This window comes from Mchenga conophoros, linkage group LG13 (genome assembly GCF_057382185.1).
Source record: "Mchenga conophoros isolate Kocher_MC1m ecotype Shallow Benthic linkage group LG13, M_conophoros_male_GT1.1, whole genome shotgun sequence".
Lineage (NCBI taxonomy): Eukaryota > Metazoa > Chordata > Actinopteri > Cichliformes > Cichlidae > Mchenga > Mchenga conophoros.
This window is the reverse complement of record NC_140538.1, coordinates 17,809,274-17,829,337: the sequence shown is the minus strand read 5'-3', so window position 1 is coordinate 17,829,337 and position 20,064 is coordinate 17,809,274. Positions and strand designations below refer to the sequence as shown.

The 20,064-nt window shown below is 37.3% G+C and overlaps 1 protein-coding gene across 1 annotated transcript in view; it reads right to left on the bottom strand.

The window, feature by feature from the left end:
- Positions 1–17,025, bottom strand: part of hpse2 (heparanase 2) — a 50,703-nt gene extending 33,678 nt beyond the window's left edge. The window contains exons 1-3 of the mRNA XM_085296875.1: positions 16,640–17,025; positions 14,794–14,948; positions 13,551–13,712 (exon numbers count right to left, since the gene is read on the bottom strand). Coding sequence (XP_085153001.1) covers positions 13,551–13,712; positions 14,794–14,948; positions 16,640–17,025 — 703 coding nt within the window. The remainder of the gene's footprint in view (positions 1–13,550; positions 13,713–14,793; positions 14,949–16,639) is intronic.
- Positions 17,026–20,064: the final 3,039 nt, after the last annotated feature.

Below are 20,064 nucleotides of genomic sequence, written 5' to 3'. Positions count from 1 at the left end.
ATGAGATTTTTACAGCACCTAGTATGACAGAGATGATATTCCTGCCAGATTTTCAAGGAAATAAACACAGAAACATTTTCCAACTAATCACCTTAACAAATCACATCATCAAAAGTCCTCTCAAACCATCCTCTCAACAGTCTTGTGCTCTGGCTAAGTTTCATGATGTTGTCTGCTGAGAACCTAATGCTATAACAAATTGAGCCTATTCTTCATCTGAAAACATTTTTTACTCCATTTGCTTTCCATCTACACAAGGACTTATTGGCAGAGGCTAGAATGCAAGTGAGATTTTGATTTGTTTTATTATTATGTTTTGGTCAATTAGTCTGTTGAGATGTTTGCGGTTTAGAAAAATGACATTCTTCTTTAGTGCTCTAACACTTGTGGCGGTACTTTTAACCGATGCAAAAACCATATTGTATGCTAAAATATTTGAATTCAATCACACATATTTTTCCAGTTTTACAAATAAATACCATTTCATTTACACCCAGTGTAGGAAACCTCAAAAATACATTGCTGTGTCAAAATATTACTGCAAGTTCATCCATCAGAATAAACATTTTTAGCATTAGTGATTTGATTTGCACCATTTACCAGAATATCCTTTAGAAAGCAGTCCAAGTAATGTCTGCTCACCAGTAATGCTGATGTACTGAATTTATTTTAGGATTTACTTTTTCCCCTCAAATCTTGATCCTAGATTATTTAACCATTAGAAACAGTGTATGACATTAACCCCATGAGGGACAAGTGGCAGAGTCATGCTAAGAAGTAGTTAAAACAAATAATTAATACATAATTAGGATTTTATAAGCATTGTTTTTTTGTACCTGCTTACAGTTGACAGTAATGTGCTCTGTACATTTTTCAGATCCTAAACATATTTTTAGTAACATAATTACATTTATATTATAAAACACAAACGGAAATGTGACTGAACTATAACTATATGATAAAATCGAAATCTTTACCAAGTGTGTAGAAGGACTATGCTTGTACATGCCATGCAGTTTAGACAGCTTACAGTGTCTTTTTCAACGTTTCAGTAAAGGTTGCCAGTAAAGAGAAGATGCTCAACATCTGGTGGGACTAAGATGTTTACATTAGAACTTCAAAAATGTTTCATGTTGGGGGATAAGAAAATCAGGAGATTTTAGAAGATAAAAAGGCAATGTGTCTTGTAATATCTTCAGTATTTACTCTTAAACACTGGAGACAGCTGTCCTTCATTTGCTTAAAACAAAAACAAACATCTAACATCACCTGAATCCGCTGGATCATTTTTAACATAAATATGCACTGAGACGTTGGCTTAAAATTTTTACCGCTGACACAAGTTAGACTAAAAGCAATCAATTTTTGATATTTCTATAATTGACGTGTACTTATTTTGTATACACATACATATGATGAGTGAAAAATTTAAACTCAAGGCAAATCTAAAAAAGCATCAAAAGATGCCAGTTGCTTAACATTATAGCAGAATCAGCTACGGCTTTGCTTCAGTGTTGAGATTCTAATGTTGCGATGAATGCACAGGAGTCTTGGCTCAGCTCAGTTCCCATGTCTCTTCTAGACCTACAGTAAAGGAGTTTGAAGGCAGCAGACTTCAGCAGGGGTAGCCTAAGTAATGCAGAGCCAGGCTATTAGTGTTGTGAGTAGGGCATGCTGGCTCAATCAAACCCTGGGTTCCCTACTCTGCCAGTGGACAGACCAGGCCAAGCCAAACATCTGCTCCTGGTTAGAGGTGTCGGCTCCTGCCATTCACAGCAAAAGTTCAAAACCTCAGGGAAAGATTTCACTTGGCCTCTTCTTGCCTGGGCCACTGCAAGCAGTCCTGTACTCTCCCTAAGGGAATGCAGGTCTGAGGAACGTACCACGAAAATTCAATTCCAGTTTTCCTTTCCGTGCTTCGCTCCTTTGACCGAGGCAAATTTCATTACACACTTATGGACTTATAAAATTCCTTTAATAACAAAGTGCATTGTCCCACAGACCAGGGTTCCTTTAAAGCCAAATCGCACCAGAGCAAAAGGGCTTTGAGGCCAACCATCTATAAGAACTGAGATGCTTTAATGCATGAAACACACTCTACTCCAATTTTTTTCCCATCCTTTTCTTTCTATTTTCCTTCTATTTCTTTACAACACATAAACAGTTGTATAATATGGTTAAGACATAAAATAAATAAGTTAAGTGGGTTGCACTGCTTAAGTGATGAAAGGCCATAAAATATCTTACATATTTCCTCTGTCATCTTGTAACAATCAATCAGCTGGCATCTAATAAAATTTCCAAATAAAAACCCAAAGCACCAAATTACTGGATACTTAAGCCAATTAACAAAAACAGAAACAAAGAGAGACTCTGGAAAATGAGAAAGAAAACAATTTGGTCACACATCTAACATTATGCCTCTATTACTCTTCTAATGAGCCAAAAAACTTTACGGAGGTGACTGATTTTAAGTTGAAGCCAAACAGCTATCTGTTGTTGGTCTCAGTAAAAGTAGGTTACCATCCTAACATTCAAGCATAAACTGGCTTCCATATGTGTCCGTCCAAGTTCCTAATGTTTTCTTTTCTTTTTGTTTTTTAGAGATTTACAAACAAACAAAATACAGGCTCTGATAGTGATGTGGGTTCTGACTTTAAGACTTAGACTCAAGGCTCTATCTGATCAAAACACACAGCCCACCGTGCTTCTCTCACTTCAGTTTACAACATTTTTCAAGTGTAAACAAAAACCCACACTGTAATCCATTACTCCCTAAAGCTGCTCAGTGATCAGAATCTTTCACAATAAACAGAAATGAAAACAAGCAACAAAAAAAAGGAAAAAAGGGGAAAAAATACAAAGAGACGATTCCCCTGTGAAGTCGGTTTCCTTGTAAGACTTTTTAGCAATTTCCTGCAACTCTGGATTATGTTGTTTGAGCACTGGATTTGTTTGTTTTTTTTGGGATAAAGTCTATGAATCGTTGCTGTGGAAGGTAGCTGGGCACCTGCAGTTTTAATCTTTCTAGAGGACACGATACTCAGCTTTTGTCTGGATTTTCATTATAGAGATCTGAAGGAAGGAAACAACTAATGTTGTTTATAGGTAACTATATCGACACAGAGCATGATTTGACATACTTGAGCCACTTTCTTTGTAAGTTAGAGATGTACTTGATGCATACTCATGTTATATATCTACAGACTGTATTTAAAAGATGGATATGTCTCAGGGTCTGAAAAGTGAAGCAAATGTGCTTTAAACCTGCAGCATTACTAAAGGACGTGGCGTGCACTCGCACTGTTAAAAAACGTAAGTCGAATTCATCAGAAGTCCAAGAAAAATGACCCCATTAGTTACTTAGGGCCAGATTTACTGAGGAATTAGTGTATTTCAAATGCAAAAAAAAGACATGCTTTCTTTTACGTTAAATATTAGCAAAATTAGCAGTAAACTGCATGTTGCAAGCATTAATAAATCAGTTTTCAATACTGATTTATTATTTGCATGTTCCCACCTCCTTCATTCAATGTTGTTACTGTGTTATCTTTCTATTTTAAAAAAACAAACCAAAAAAACCCCCCATCAAACCCAGTTTATGCTGGTACAATTTAGTTTAAAGCCTTCTTCAGTACAGCATGATTTTTTTTCTTTTTAATTAGGCCTTTTAGACAAAAATGGGGTCTGATTTGATTAGTGGATGTGCTATAATAGACAAATCTCCATCTTACTGCAAATCCTGGACTTGTCAGTCCATATTTCAAAATGTTCAAGTTGGTGTTTCAGAACAGTATTTTTACCAGCCACCAGGTGAAGTTATCCATATTATACATACAGTTTATGGTTGGTTGCACATCAGAACTTCAAGATAATAGATGTGTGAAAAGATAACTCCCAGACTGAATAATGCATGTATGTCATGCATGTCCTGAGCTTTTTAATGCAGAAATATTGCTTTAAGAACAGCAGGATTTGCATAGTTCAGAGGCAGCTGTTAACAATGAACTGATATGACTCTGTAACAAATCAATGAGTCCCAGTAAAGTAGCAGGTATATTTGAGGATGTTGCCTCAACACAGTAATTCTTTCTTTGAATTCTCACACTGAGGTACAAATTTATAATGGAGGAATTGCATTATACTGCTGTTTGTCATTTGAGTTATGTGTTGGAAAACAACTTACAATTTACTGAGCCAATACTGAAGCCACTTAAAAAAAATCTGGCATCAATCTTCACTTTGTTACATCACTTGAATTATTTATTAAATATATGAGATCATTTTGGGATATGTGGGTCAGTGAGTAGATGGAAGAGGACAATAATATATATTGTTAAGTAATGGGTTTCATAATCAAGAATATTATGCATTTTTTTCATTTGTTTTGTTTTGTTTTACAAATAACAGGGTCTTCAGACACCACCTCAAAAACAATATATTTACACATAAAAATTTAGGAAGTAGCTTCTTTACACATCCCTCTAAGGCACCTAGATGTCCTCTTTTTATGTCCAGGTCAAAGGTCATGGACAGCCAGCAGCAAGGCCCCTGAAGCAGATAGAACTTGCCCTTTATTTCCTAACCACTTCAACAAGGAGACACATACTTTCTCAATTATGGTGTTTCCCCTCCTTTCTTAGTGATAACAAGTTTTTTTTAATAGTTTTCTAAAGGCAACTGTGATTTCTTTTAAGCTATGAAAATAGAAGTACATCAGAAACAATATAATATGGTATTTTTATAAACATGCCAAAAAAAAATCATTATAAAAATTGACTGTCCTGATTTCCATCCATCAGTGGTAACAAGAAATTGACACAAGCTAGTGGGTTGTGAAAGATTTTTGGAAACACCCTAGTTATTAAAGATGTTTTTGGAAGGGTGCTTTGAAGATGTTATTTGTGCTCTGAGGCTGTTGGGAAATCTAACACTTGTGAAGCTACTGATCCCTGAACATTTACAGGTTTGCTCAACCTTGAAGGCACAGTTTACACCACAGGTGTTGGCTTGTGCGATGGATCTTAAGTGCTGGGCCTGGCTGAGATGGTAAAAGATTGTTCTAGAGAAAAACTGGAGGTCTCACATGAGTTGAAATGTTTTATTCATCTTCAAGTTTTGCTCTCTTTTTGCTCTTTATACTTCCGTTTTGATCAGTCTGTTGGTTCACTTCTCACTCTATTCATTCCCCATTTCCCCCCCCTTCTCTCTGCTCTCTTATTCTTCACTCATGCTCTTGTTTTCTCATTTTGAGAGTTGAGGGCTGTGCTGTGAATCTCCAACTCAGCAGGACACCATGGAGTGATAGATGGCCTCTGACAAGGTCCAACACAATCCAACATATGCTCCAAATGAAAAAAAAGGAACAGAATTAAACAGGGTCCACAAGTGGCCAAAGAAAAACATGCCAAACATGTATGAAAGCAACGTTTTTTTGAGGGGGGATGGGGTTTAGTGCACGATGACACAATAAGTTGAATATCCCCAGTGTTAAAGTATGAACACAAAGTATGAACCAAAGAGAGGAAAGAAACAATTTATCCAACAGGAATAATGTGAATGATTATGGTTAGAAAATATTGGGTGCAAATCACATTAAACTAGAGGAAGAACGTCAGTCTGAAAAGGTGGTAAGCAGTCTCATCCATATTCTGCAACTGTGCATATATATTATATATCTAAAGTTACATTTACCACTGCAACTAAGTATTACAGAAACGTTAAGCAGAATGTAGGAGGAAAAAAATAATATTAAAATTATTCAGGTAAAACATATGAAAATATTTTATTTTAATTTCTTAATATAAAAATGTAATATAAAAGAACAGTGTTTATGTACTCATGCTAAAATTGACTCAACTCCTTAGATACGTACTGATGACGGCTCAGCCCCGCAAAACTGTATTCTCTCGCTACAAGAAATAGCAGACACTTTCCTGGAGCACACACACGCATGTAGCAATGTTGCCAACATTTGTGCGATGCTAATGAGTGTGTTAAATTCCAGGGTAAGTAGTTGAGAGAAGAAACATTAGCGTAACATTCTTAAACACCAAGTCAAATCACCTCTCTAAACAGCAGTTACAGCTTTTTAGCCCCTTACCAGACCCTATTTCCAGTGCAAACTGTACACACAATGAATACATATGGACAGGCACACACACAAACACACACACAGGGTAATCTCATAAATAACGGATGACAGCCTAAGAGTCAAATTAAGGAAATAAAATGTGTCTCACTGGTAATGAAGGAGGCATGTTTTCTGCCTCGGGATAACAACTTCATCTGGACCCATACACACACTTACAGTCTGTATAAACACACACACACACACGGAGACCTAGACACACATATATTCAAGAGGTACCAGCATTCCAGCAACAGAGCCATCCCACTGGTACAAGCTTGCTCAAAGCAGTCAAGAACACAGTGCCATGATTTGAAATTTGACACAAAACGTATGTTTTCTAGAGCTCTGAAGAAAAATGTGGAGGTTGGATGTCATGCCAAACAATCACGGGAGAGGAAGGACTGCTTTCAAACATTTCCCATGCATCAGGCTATTAAAATGACATTCGTTTGCAGGTTGCTGGCACTTGTCTCGGGGCATATTGCAAACACATGGAATTACATGTTATGTCCATCCATGATTTAAACACTGGGTATTCTTTCGATCAAGGAAAAACAGACACTTCTGGATCTGTGTAGGCCATGTGGAAAGAGTAAGGAAAAAAAGTAGGCTATATGGCAATCAAACGTTTGTCACGCTGAGATTACATCACTGGTGATAATTGTAAACTGACATGTAAGAATGAGAAAAAAGCACTTTATAAATTCAGCCAAACACACATAAAAAAAAAGGTCACACAAATTCACATGTAGTCATGTTCTGACTGAGCTCCTTTGTCTATAGATAATTCACTACTTTGAGTTATGCTGTAAATGGCTCTGTGTGTGAAACTGGTTGCAGTGACGTGCCGCAGGGTTTAAGTCTGGATCCAAATCTTTTCAGTGTGCACATGAACATGAATAATCTAGTGATGCAAGTTATTTAGAGAATGGTTGTTATTACAGATACACTTAAAATGAACATGACTTTAAACACATCTGCGCTAAGATGATACACATGGTGACCGAGAGGACAAATGCAATGAAGTAAATCCCTGAAAGCCACAAAATATATATAAAAAAAACTACAAAGAAGGTTATGGTTCTGAACAAAAACCCAAAAGAAAAGAGCATGTCTTGTTTCAAAAGATATAAAAGCAGATGGGATACATTTTAAGCCAATAGGTAAACTAAAGTGCAGAAAATTTGCTCAAGGTGTGCAAGTAATGAAGACATTAATAATTTTACTACTCACTTTAAATTTATGGTGTGTTTTTTTGACACATGGATCCCTTTTGTAACTATAAATCCTGTTTTTGTTAACTGGTTTTCAGGCAGGTCATTGTCAGAAAAATATTGACTTTTCAAATCAAGTGTGTGCCCAGATTTCAGCGTGTGGATACCAACAGTACTGTCCCCAGTCTGGTTCTAATGCGCTTTCATAAGTGTGTGTATTGCATCTAATGTAATACTGCAAAAAAACAACAAAAAAAACCAAAAAAACAAAACAAAAAAACTACTATGTAAAACCTAAGACCGGAAAACAATTCTGAATTTCAAACAGAATTTAACGCTAATTTGGAAAAGCTTATTTTGGGTATTATCATAATAGGCTTTGTCCAGTTTGCAGTTACTGCTTGAATTGGCAGAACACAAAACAGTCCAATTTAAATATTTCTTCTTTGCAATAAATAAAAAGTTTAAAAATGCAAAAGAATTTAATTAAAATTTGTGAAATTACTATTGCAAAACCTCTTCAACACAAACTCCATATAAGACAGCAGTAATTTTGCTTCACCTAAGTGTGAGTGCAGTTTGAAGGCAGAAAAATACTTAAAACTCACACTTCACGTATCTGTGAAAAGAAATGCTATGCTTCTGACTCCCTTAAGCTATTGGCAGGACAACACAGCAGGGTTCTAGCATCGCTTCTTTTAATAGTACAATAAAGTAAACAGCTGGGCAATACGTTGCATGAAAAAATATGCACACAACCTTTAATGTTTTTTCAACTACCTCCACTCTGTCCAAGAACCGCAATAGCTGCTCATATCTAATAATATCATTATGGATATATACAAATCAAAGCAGATTATATTCACTCTCCTGCTGACATGGCAACTGGCTGCACTGTAGTGTTACCGTGTGAAACTTGGCAGGGGAAACTCTCATAAATCTGTATTCAGCAGTGAGCTAAAGATGGTCCGGGTACTGAAGCAGCTGCAACACCAAAAACCAAATCCATTACAGTTCACGCAAAGTGTGAACATACTAACTGAGGCAATTTTAAACAAAAAGATGAGGAAGCCGTTGGAGAAACACTTCTGGTCACTCACGAAAGAGTTTAAAGCATACGATTAAGAAGAGGAGTGATAAAGGTCTGGGAGAAGATGGTGAGCAGAACAAATACAAAGAATAGAGCATGTTTCCCAGTGCTGCGAGAAAATGTGTTTTGATTTTTTAAAAAGAGAAAGTTATAACTAGAGGCTATAGACAGCTGTGCCAGTTTGTTTTGATGAAAACATTTTCAAGCCATTCACAGATGTTCAGTGAATTCCCCGTTCTGTTCCTAATGTTTGCCTTTCCAGATTTTTAACATATTCCTGTATGTTAGTGTCTCATTACGCTTTCTGTCAAGAATTTCATTTCAGTTTTCACAGTTGTACTGCACACAGGATAGGAGTTTTTCGCACAAAAAATCCGATTTGATATCTGAGCTGGGGTGAAATATTTCAATATGTGTTTACACATTTGATGTGCAGTTTTACATCAAGTGTGTACACAAAAGTACAGCTGGTTTCACAAGCTAGAGTGCAGCAGTGTGTACAGTATTAATGAAAACAGTCAAACGTAATAATCAAAGTTTGCATGTCCAGCCCTGTTCATATTTTCTAGCAGGCTTAGAAAGGCTATCCACTAACTCTGTGGAACATTTGAGATATGCATACAGTGAAATTCTCCTCTATTCTCCCATATGTTGCAACTCAGAATCTGAACACTGACTAAGTCACTGAAACATACAGTCGTTGACAAAAAACCCTTCAGTTTTACATGTAGACTTCATGTTTAGGTAGAATTGTACACACGCCAAACAAACTACGTGGCCAAGATTTCATTTAAGCACAATGACCTTTATCAAGTGCACAAGAACATTTGTTGCAAAGAATACATTACATAAACATTAACATATTTCACTTTTCTGTCATTCTTCTCATGTTTCCTGGGGAGCTATGCATCTTTCTGTTAGCGGTTTCTAGCCTTGATTGTGCCAACTTACAGAGAGAGGCTCATGGTATTAGTGTCTGATCTACTCTCAGTAATGTTTGCGTATACCTAACAACTGATTAAATCCCATAAACATTCATGTCACTTAATACTGCGAGTGTGAGATCAGACTAAGAAACAGAGAAAGAGTAGAGGCTAAATTGTGACGTCAGGCTCCAAACCATCTGCTAGATCATGAAGCCAACATTTGACTCATCTTACATTAAAATAATATTCTTAAGTGTGTCATCTCAAACCAAAATTTGATCAAGTGAAGTGGTCATCTTTGTCTCACTATACTCAATTAAAATAAATTCATCTCTATGTACCATCACATAATGACTCCTCTTTGCAATAGTTTGTGCAGGGGACACTACTAATTTAAAGTCCTAATAACTTTACTCCTTCTGCAGTGATCTTCATTCTTGGCTTCTCCAACAAGCAACAGCTGGCTTTAGCAAGGACCACAAAACTGCCAGTTATCTTGGAGTTTGACATCTTGCCTTTATGAGGAAATCAACTGCTAATCAACTGCCATATTTCATCAAGATACTTCCTCCCCCAATGATATAACTATTCACGCATGTAAACATAAAATAACCAACCAAATAATACTATTACCTCAGTGTCTGGGTAGGGCTGCATTGAATATGACAAATATTGATTTTATGCAGTTTTTGCAAAAGGTATAAGAAATCATATCATAATATTCATATTCAGTATTGCCTAAAGACAGACTCTGCTTTTTAAATTTTAACAGCAAAGGACAGTGTAGCTTTTTGTATCTCTGTCACCATATATATATATATATATATATATATATATATTAGTGTAGGCACAATGCAGTTTCTTCCCATTGGTGCAGCTGTTTTCAGCTAGAACTATAAAAACACTGATTAGATGAGTTCTTTTTGCATTTAATGTCAAAGAAAACATTTCAAGATCATTGATACTTTTAAAGTAAAGTAGAAAACTTTCCATTCACTCTCCTGCAAGCAGCTGCAGACCTCATTACTGACAATGTCCTCCTCTTCACTCTTGCTTCTCAGATTTCTCTGTTTTTGGAAGATTTTCTTCTGGTTCCTATTCACAAATACTGATCTTCCAGTTTTATATGACAAGAATAACACAGTATAGGAATTCCTAAATTGAATTGTGTCTATCCTTTGAGTATTCAATACATGAACGAGGTTTTCAATGTCCCAAGTTGAACGAACTGGTCGCTTCATTCAGTGTAAAACATGCCTATCCTCATGTGAAATCAGAATAGCTAAACTAACAGTAAATATAAGAGAGGTGTTGTGTTATGAAGAAAAGGAAACTGATAGAGTTAGAGAAGAAAAAGTAAAGCAAAAAAAGAGAAAAAGGTCCAGGAAGTGATCCTTGATGGAGGAATATTCTCCTGCAGAGAGACATGAAATGACGCTCGCCATGACCTTGTCTAAGGTCATGGTAATTTCTCAACTTCATACCCCAGCTGAATGTGTCTGCGCATGTAAACTCAGAGTGGCCCCATTACTGATAGCTCTAACAAGCCTAGGCCAAAGGTCAGACAGTGGTGAGTGGAAAAGGATGGAGAGAGACTGTTAAAGGTCTTTAAAACACCACCTGCCTTTACACACACACACACACACACACACACACACACAGATCTTGACTAATTGTTACCAGACCATATTTAAACACATCCTTAGTGCCTCTGAACCCCTGTTTCTCTCCAGCACAGAGATGAAGTTTCTGCACAGATTGGACTTTACACACAAACATGTTCACACTTTCAGGACTTTTTCAGTGTCATCAGCGTGCATTCTGGTGACTTATTTCTCAACTAATGGTTGCTCAGTTCCACATTTTTTGTTTTTGCACCTTTAAAAGAAACCAATAGCCTCACCAATTTCCTTAATAGATTCAAATAATTGCTTTTAGCTTAGCCTGTGTTTGGAAAAATTAGATGTTTTTGTGAAAAGACTTTCGCTAAATTAAGTGCAGTCTGATAAGAAATGTGGCACCTGCGTAAAACTAGCATTACCCTATGGGTCTCCAAACTGAGGTTTTACCATTTAAAAGGACATGATTCTCCATGAGTCCCAAACACTTAAAATGTCTCAAATCTAGGAAAATAACAATTAGTTCATATTCACAAAAGGTTAAATGTATCAATATTTTAAGATTATACTTCATCAACTTGCTTCAGCAAATTTAAAAACAGTTTGAAAACAGTATTTACAGGATAAAATAACATATCTTTTAGTCATTGAGACAAGCTGTTGCCTCTCCTCTATGCTGCAGCTGCTGCTGCTAACATCCTCTTTGTGACAGGAAGCAGCAGGGTTTATGGGAAATGTGGTCTTAATTTTGAGCAACATTAGCACTATACTACATGTAAGACTGGGACTAGGTGTCCTGATCATGTTTTTTTAAGATTATGGCTATTTCTTTTTCAAGAAACAGCAACTCAGACAATATCAGAATGATAATGCAAATGATGTCAATGCATCACAACAACATTGTGTGTGTAATAAGTATTTGTTGAGATTTGAACTGCAGAACTGGATACTCCAACACTATTTTCTGCTGATCTTACAGTTTCGCACAGTAGTCATGTTATATGCTTTTCTGAAATTATACAAGTTGCATGTCTCAACAAGCTTGGCCATAACATCCACATTACTAGTTGCTCGTACTGTGTCTTTAAATTTGTATTCATATGAGCACCATATGACAACAATGCAAGAAAATATAATTACGTAATTGCTACCAGCATGTTTGATCAACAATAGATCTGGCTGTTAAAAAAAAGACAAAGAAACAAACCCCCCAAAAAACTTCAAACTCTCATGCACAGTAGATGTCCAAAAATGCTGGAACTCTGTGTAAAATCTTCAGTTCCTGCAGTGATACAATGAAATACTGCAAGGCCATGGTTTTTTTTTTGCACAGTCAACAGATCAGTATTAATGATAGGGTGCTACAGTAAATAACTCCTGACCTGAACTTGTGAACTGACCCCACACCCGAGCAGGTACAAATTCTTCTTCTGTGTATTTGCCTACTGTGATAAATGCGATATGTCTGTGTTTTCACTGTTGCACTTGAGACTATTTGAAAATATGCAGCTGATGTATGGTCTTCATATCTGCCTCTATCACTCACACAGCAACACACAGAGGGTCTGTCCCAGGGAAGCAGTACAGTCTGAATACATGAAAAATACTCTGTAGACCAACTCATGCAAGGCTTTTTTGTTCTCTGCATGTTATGACCAAAATATTAGTGGCACATTCAACGGGGTTCAATTAACGTATATTTGGATTCTTTACATAATTTATCAATGACTTTAAGATTTGCATGGCCAAATATTTTTAATGTCTCCAGACAGAGAACACGTGGTCATGTACATCACTGTATCTAATGATTCCCTTCAACTCAGGTCCCTGCTAATTCCCAAGTCCAACATTACTTTTCCAAAAGAACTTACAGGTTTTGAAACTCTTTTTTGGGTGGTTCAGATTTTGGTATAAAAATCCCACCAACCCAAAACACAATTCCAACCCACTGACTTTTCAACATGCTAACGAAGATAAAAAGGGCGTGCATAAGACTTAACCTTCCTAGTAATCAACTACAATTTTATTTTGAATCCAAAGTCCCCTGAAACCAAACAAACAGCATGAATTAATTATTGCTGACAGATGCAGCCAATTTATTACCAAGTCCAAGTCTGTGGACTTTTCTGAGCAGTACAATACTTTTAAAACATAAATCCAATATTTTACTTTTGCCTCTGTTACTATCCTCTCCTGCAGCTTCTTATTTCCATCCCAATCAATCACAAAGGAAAACAGATAAGAAATGCAGCCCACCCAACATCAAGACGTCAGAGTTCCTTCTGCGGTCAGGTTGAGTTAACTGTAACCAGCGAAAATGTCAGTGCTCTGTTTACTTGCCTGCTGCTGCACCCCTATATCCATCCTTACATTCCTCCTTTACAAATTACATTTGTCATTCTGAAAGCTGATGGTTTACACTGGTGTGCTTTGAACCTCATGTGAGTGCACATGCATGTGTATGAACAAACTGCAGACAATACGCCAGGATATGAATAAGTGCCAAAAAAGGCCTATTTTGTGCGTGCGTGCGTGCGCGTGTGTGTGTGTGTGTGTGTGATCTCCTACCTGTTATTGTAATGTTGCTGTAGATGTTAGACAGCTGCTCTTTTAGCAGAACAAGCTGGGTGGTGGCTGCCTTCTCCCTCTGCAGCTCCAGCATTATATCAGGATGGCTGGCCAGTTTGCAGCCCTTCTGCTTGTCCAGTGCAATGTCACTGCGCACAATATCTGAAAACCAGAATGAATGGAAAAAATTATTATTTTATTAATATTTTTGCCATAGAGAAACCTATGTTGCAATTTTTCACCCCAAACTAATTGTACATATCTTTTTTTATTTTATTTTAAAATTGTAATTTGACACTGAAACCAGAAGGCTGCGGCAGTTTAACACACTGCCAAAGCCAGAACATAAAGTTATATCTGTAACCCAGTCTGTTACTATTCAAAGAAACACACGTGTTTTATTGATATCTAGCAAGACTAAGTATATAGACCACCTCCTTACATCGCCATTTACATCCTCAGTTGTGACTTTTTTTTATAACACACATTTATCTAAAATGAATACAGTCTAGTGCTCTGCCTTTATCATGTGTCTAACATGAAGTGTGCGATCAAACTATTTAAATAAAATTAATCCAAGTTAATTTTTAAAGTGTACACATTAGGGATGCGTTAAACTGTAGTCCACTGGGTTATACTAAGACGTGTTTCTAATATTTTTTCAACACACTTTAGTGAAGCCATATAAAAATATCTAGCCAAATATCTGCCGTTTTTTAATTTTTATTTATTTATGTTTTTTTTGTTTTTTATTTATGAAAAACTGAATATTTGGCTCTGCGGACCACGGCGAAAAGCCGCCATTGTGACATGAAATGTTAGGTAAACACAGGTGTTTCCAACAACTTTAATGAAGGTTTTGTGCTTTTAAGGTCTGAATCATAATTAAGATGATAACACCTGTGTTCATGTCATAACGTCCTGCTGTGAAAAAGGCATAACCATACTATAGGATCGATATATTAAAAACAGTTGTAGCGGCTAGTAAAATTATTTGTTTTCTAACTTTTCTTTTAAACTTCTGTTTCTCTCGTCTTCGCTTTCGTTTTAGCTAGGAGTCCTTAAACTGGCAGCGTAGCACAGCGTTTTATGAAGAAATAGGCAACCCTAGCTTCAGAGGATTTAACATTCCCTCAAAGAAATGGGGACTGACATGAGAGCAAACATTTAATCATCTTCTAAAAGTCGGTCTAAAATAAATACTGGGGCCAGAGAGAGAGGAGAAAATGTCATGTCTAATCACCGTCCTCGTAGTTTTTCAGATAGTAGTCTGGTCCCGGCCCTCTGAACTTGGCGAGGTTCTTCTGGTTGTTGAACTGCAGGAAGTCTGTTCGCTTTCCACCAAAGCGCAGAAACGCGGGCGACAGGCCTCGCGCCAGGGTCACGAGCCGCTTGGAGCTGCGGATATGGGACAAAAAGAAAACACTTCAGCAACTGGGTGGTTTTTACAGACTAGACTCACACGTTAAAACTGCTAACCTGTGTACATTTATAACGAGGGATATATTTGTTAAAGTCAGTAAAAAGTCGTCGTTCTCTGTGATCGTCCTGTCTCCCGTTCTTCAGTTCCGTTTACTTCAGACCATCCAGCTATTAAACAGATTAGCTACAGAAGAAATTGGATTTTCCCGTAACTGCTAATTTGCTGCAGGTCTATCATAAAACTTTTTCCCCTCGTCTGCAGACCCACGACGCATTTGGCAGCCACTACAGCAGGTAGTACAAGGCCATAAGCTGATGAACAAAGGATTAAAACGACACACACACATGCTTTGTGTAGTTGACGAACAATTCTATCCTCAATATTTTAAAAATATTTTTCCCAACTAACTTGCTGTTTCTTTACCTATTTTCTTTCATACACTCAAGCTGCCTTTTACTTATTCATGTTCTTTATTCACGTGAAATAGAGGCCGATCAAAAGGAGCGTGTAGTCCATACAAAGCTATTCAAGCTAAGTTCATATTTAGTGAGTATGAAGTTTTCATTTTTTTAAAAACTAATTCAAAGTATAGAGAGAGACTTCTACTTTGCTCGATTGTCAGTCTAAACCACATAATCCAGTTCAATTATGAAAAATGCGGAAACGGCCCACGAGTCTTACTGAATTTTTAATTTTGGTTGATCACACATATGAATCCTCGTCATTTCAATGTAAGGGTAACAAACAACAATACGAACTACAATAATAATAAATATAAAAATCAAAGTTGGAACAGTGGTTAGGTGACACGTAGAAGTGTAACGGCTATGTGAATAAAATATAAAATGTTGTCATATATTTACTGTAAAATAATAACCGAGAATGGGCCACGCGCGGATTAAGATGTGCTCATTCTTTGTCACTGAGTGATTTCCAGTTTATATAAGAAGCTGTACCGAATAACATTATCTGGCATTACTCAATACATGTCATAGCGGGCCAGAGACTTCTTAGGGTATTGTCAGTGTGTTTAGTTTAAACACACTTTAAAGTTATTATTGAAAGTCTGGGTTTTAATAATGCTGCGCTTCATTAGCCAAAATATTGTGACAGTGGCGCGGGTCGTGGTCTCAGTCTGTGCTTTCCTCCAACTGTTCAGAGAAATACTCAGGGTGAAAAGTCAGCAGTAAATAAATAGTTACCCTTCATTATTAAAAAAAAAAAATGCAACATAGCTGCCATTGGAACCAGTCGATCTGTTCTTTTAGTTATTTTCAGAAGGTGAAAAGTAGATTGGCTAACTTATGAAAGTGACATTTTGCATTTTAGATTTAGATAGACATTAGATCATTTTTATCAAATCTTGATGCAACAGTGCACACTGTAGACTATAACAGCTGCAACCCTAAATGGACAGTTTTTGAAGGAATCGTCCACTCTCAGTGTAGTCTTTTTTAAAGTTAAACTTTGCGAACCTCAGTCAGAATCAGTATGGAGAACTGGACTGCTTGGTTCCCGGAGTGAGAAGGAAACGTGCTGGATCGATCCATGACAACTCAGACAACGTGGCTGCGTGCGTAATGAATAAAATAACCTCCAAATATTTTAGAGGAGGGCACCCATATAGATCGATGTAGACGACAAGCAGGAAAGGGTTCTTTTGTACCTCAGAAAGTCCAGCCATCCGTCTCTGATGATCGAGGGGTCCAGTTGGAGAGAGAGGAAGTTTTCGTTGAGGACTCTGATTGAACTGCGGGTGTTGACATCCAGGAGAACCAGCGTCCTCTCCAAGAAGCCTTGGCGCTTCCCAGCGACTGCAGGTCTCTGATACGTAGAGGAGGACGAGAGCACCGACTGCACCATCAAAATAAGCAACGATGCCAGCCACAGGGAGGGCCATGGGAATACGCGCGGAGAGGATTTGGGCATCTTCTTGGTTTGGAGAGCAGGGGGATCAGTGTGCGCAAAGAAGCTTAAAGGTGGAAAGAAATCAAGCACTAAACAAACTCTGCTTCCGAGGAGTTCGATGGCGGTTCTATACCTCGGTCTCATCGATCTGGATCTGTCTTCCTGTCTAGCTGTCTCACCCCCTCCGCCCCTGCCCCCCGCCCCTCCGAGTATTTCTGGGAGCTGCACGCAAGAGCGCACGCCCCGAGCCAGCCTTTCCCGTTGTGAGAGCAAGAACTGGTAGGAGGAGAGAAGACAGTACCGCCCCTCTAAGGTTCTCCGAGGTATGAGGACAGACTACTCGAAAGTCTTCCCAGTTCACAAGTATAAGAATTTAGTCTTACGAACTATGATTGCAGTTTTTTTTTCCTAAACACCGAATACAGAGGTTATTGTTTTCTGAAGAAACTGACATTAATCGTTGTTTCTTAAAACGCTGTTATAATGGTAAAATCAAAATCAGATTTTGTAGAAAACTCGAGTTCAGTCCAGTAATTAAGGTATACTCAAATACCAACAAGTAAGAAAAGTACACATTTAGAACCGATTAAGTCCTTTGGGCGAGGATAAAAGGCTTTTTTCCTTAAAAATGATAAGCCATGGCGGCTGGTCCTTTCGGAAAGATAATAATCAATCATTTAAAAAAAAAAAAGCTGAAGAAAAGCAAAACTTGGATTAAATGTATGCAATACTGTCATATGAAAAAAATAATTTTAGAATAACCATATTGATAGCGCAATGGGAGACTGTATAAAGATCTTCCAGAAGTTGTGCTTAGACTCACCTAAATTCAGGCTGACCGTACGCAGGCCTCTAATCGCCTGGCCAAACTGAAAATCTCAGTTGTCCATCATAAGAAATTATTACAGCAGAGACGTTTTACGTCGTATTTCTTAAACTAAACGTTCCAGCAAAAAGTCGAAAATATTAAAAGTAAAAGAATCTCGAGGCTGTTGTTCAAAAGAACAAAAATTCAGCTTCAAAACAAAAACAGATCTTTTCAGCAGCATAACTCATGATCATTGCAAAGGCTCTGCTTTCTTGACAAATAGATTATTGATTGCACATTTTAGAGATGGCACTTGGAGATGCCAGTCTGGATATTTGGCCTCTTTTCAGAAGCATTCAAAACCAGTTTGGGATGTAAGTCTTCGCACATGGAACTTACCTATAAATTCTTTATATGGCTTTAGTCCAGATGTTCTTGGGATACTTGTGAGCAAGCACACACCAACCAAAGTGCAGGCTACTGCGCTTCCCCCCATCCGCTTATTTCTTTTTTTCCAGGGCGCAATGCGCCAAGCTCTCCTCAGGCGATTGTCGTTTAAGGTCACTGCTGTCTCACAGATGAGCAACGAAGTACTTAAGAGAAAAAATGCACAAAGTTAAGCTCAATTTAATCGTTTCTTTCCGGTATACAACACCTACTCACGAATCCACGAAGCCACAACACAGAATCATCCAAGCAGTCAGGCTTTAGGTTTAGGGACACAAAAGTTCCCCACAAAGCAGATTAAAAGATTTTATTTGGTACAAAGTGGGCTGATATTTCTTAGTGTCGCTCACGAGTGTCAGAAACTCTGACGTAACGTTCTCCGTGGGGTGGTAGCCTGTTTTCTCCGGCCTGTTAGAAGAAGCAGACCCACGGTCAACAAGAGCAGCAGAAAAGCACAAAGTCTGATTTTCCGCATTTCTTCATATTGTCAGTTGGCGCAGATAACATCATAATTAACATGCGCTTTCAATTCAACCACAGTTTTAGTTTTCAGTGGAAAAATATTTAACATTTTTATAATTAGATCTCAAATGCGTTTTGGGACATCTATCTCACCCTTGAGGATATTTTATTCTAAAAGAAGGAAAACGGAACCTTTAGCCTATCGAAACAGCACTATCATATAATATTCTAAGAGGAAATGGCATGGATAATGAGGATGAGTACGCAGGAAATTTTTGTCTATTATATTTTCTCTTTGCTGTTGTTTTAGTGAATGTTAAACTCCTTTACGGCCTACCGATCGACTGTACTGCTGAAATTTGAAAACGGTTTGGTTTGTTGTTTTTGGATTTGAAACTCAAATTTAAACCAAACAAAACAGCACGGTGACTTTTTACACTCTCAGCTTCTCCACGGGCCGGTATAAAAAGAAGTGAAAAATGCACAAGTTATATATAAAGTTATGTTGTTAACTCTAAGCTGTCAGTGGAAGAAGAAAAACTTTCTAGGAAAATATTAAATCAGTTAAACATATTCAGTGAGGGAAAATAGTCTGCTACTATTACAATAGACTAGTTCTTCGATCAAATCTAACCTACTCTAATTTCGTATTTAATAATTTGAAGGGAGAGTTTAATCATGATGTGCGGTAATGTTCTCGTTGCTTCTTTTGAATGTAAACTTTACAATAGTTTGTTCAGGAAATGATTCGCAGCTTTAATTAAACTGAGTATTTTTCTGTCTGTTTTGTGTTTAATGTTAAAGACACTGCTGCTGTATAAAAATCAAGATCTGTTGCTGCAATCATGGGAAATTATTGCTTTGTGAGGGGAAAAAAAATTACTGACCGCAGCAGAAAAGCAGCACGAGTTATATCATTCATCCAGCAGGGTGTTTGAATAAAAGAATAGAGCATAGAGACGTTTAAAAACTTTCTAAGCAGAATTAGGTTTAGACAAATACACTGAATCATCAGAGCATTTTCGGCGACTTTTGTTGGGCGGACTCAATGGCCTCCAATGCGTTTATTTTGATCGATCGTGAAAAATATCTCAAGTAAAACATATATGGTCGACATATTCATACATCAGCATAATCCTTAACGATGCGAATTTTTTTATACGCATATATTTTTTGGTTTTGTTTGGCAAACTATTTAATGTGTAATTTTATCAGGAAAATTCTCTGTCATTCTAGGATGACAGTTGGAGTGACAGTTTTATAACTTGTTTTGCTGTTTTTTGTCGTCTGAGTAAAGTGTAGCAATGACTGTTTGCCCTTTGCGCCTTCAGTTTTCTGCATCGTAAATCCCACAAACCGGTCACCGAACTGAGATGCGTTAGATCTGAACCAGCTGATCACTGAACTGTACATAATAATAATAATAATAATAATAATAATAATAATAATCATAATAATAATAATAA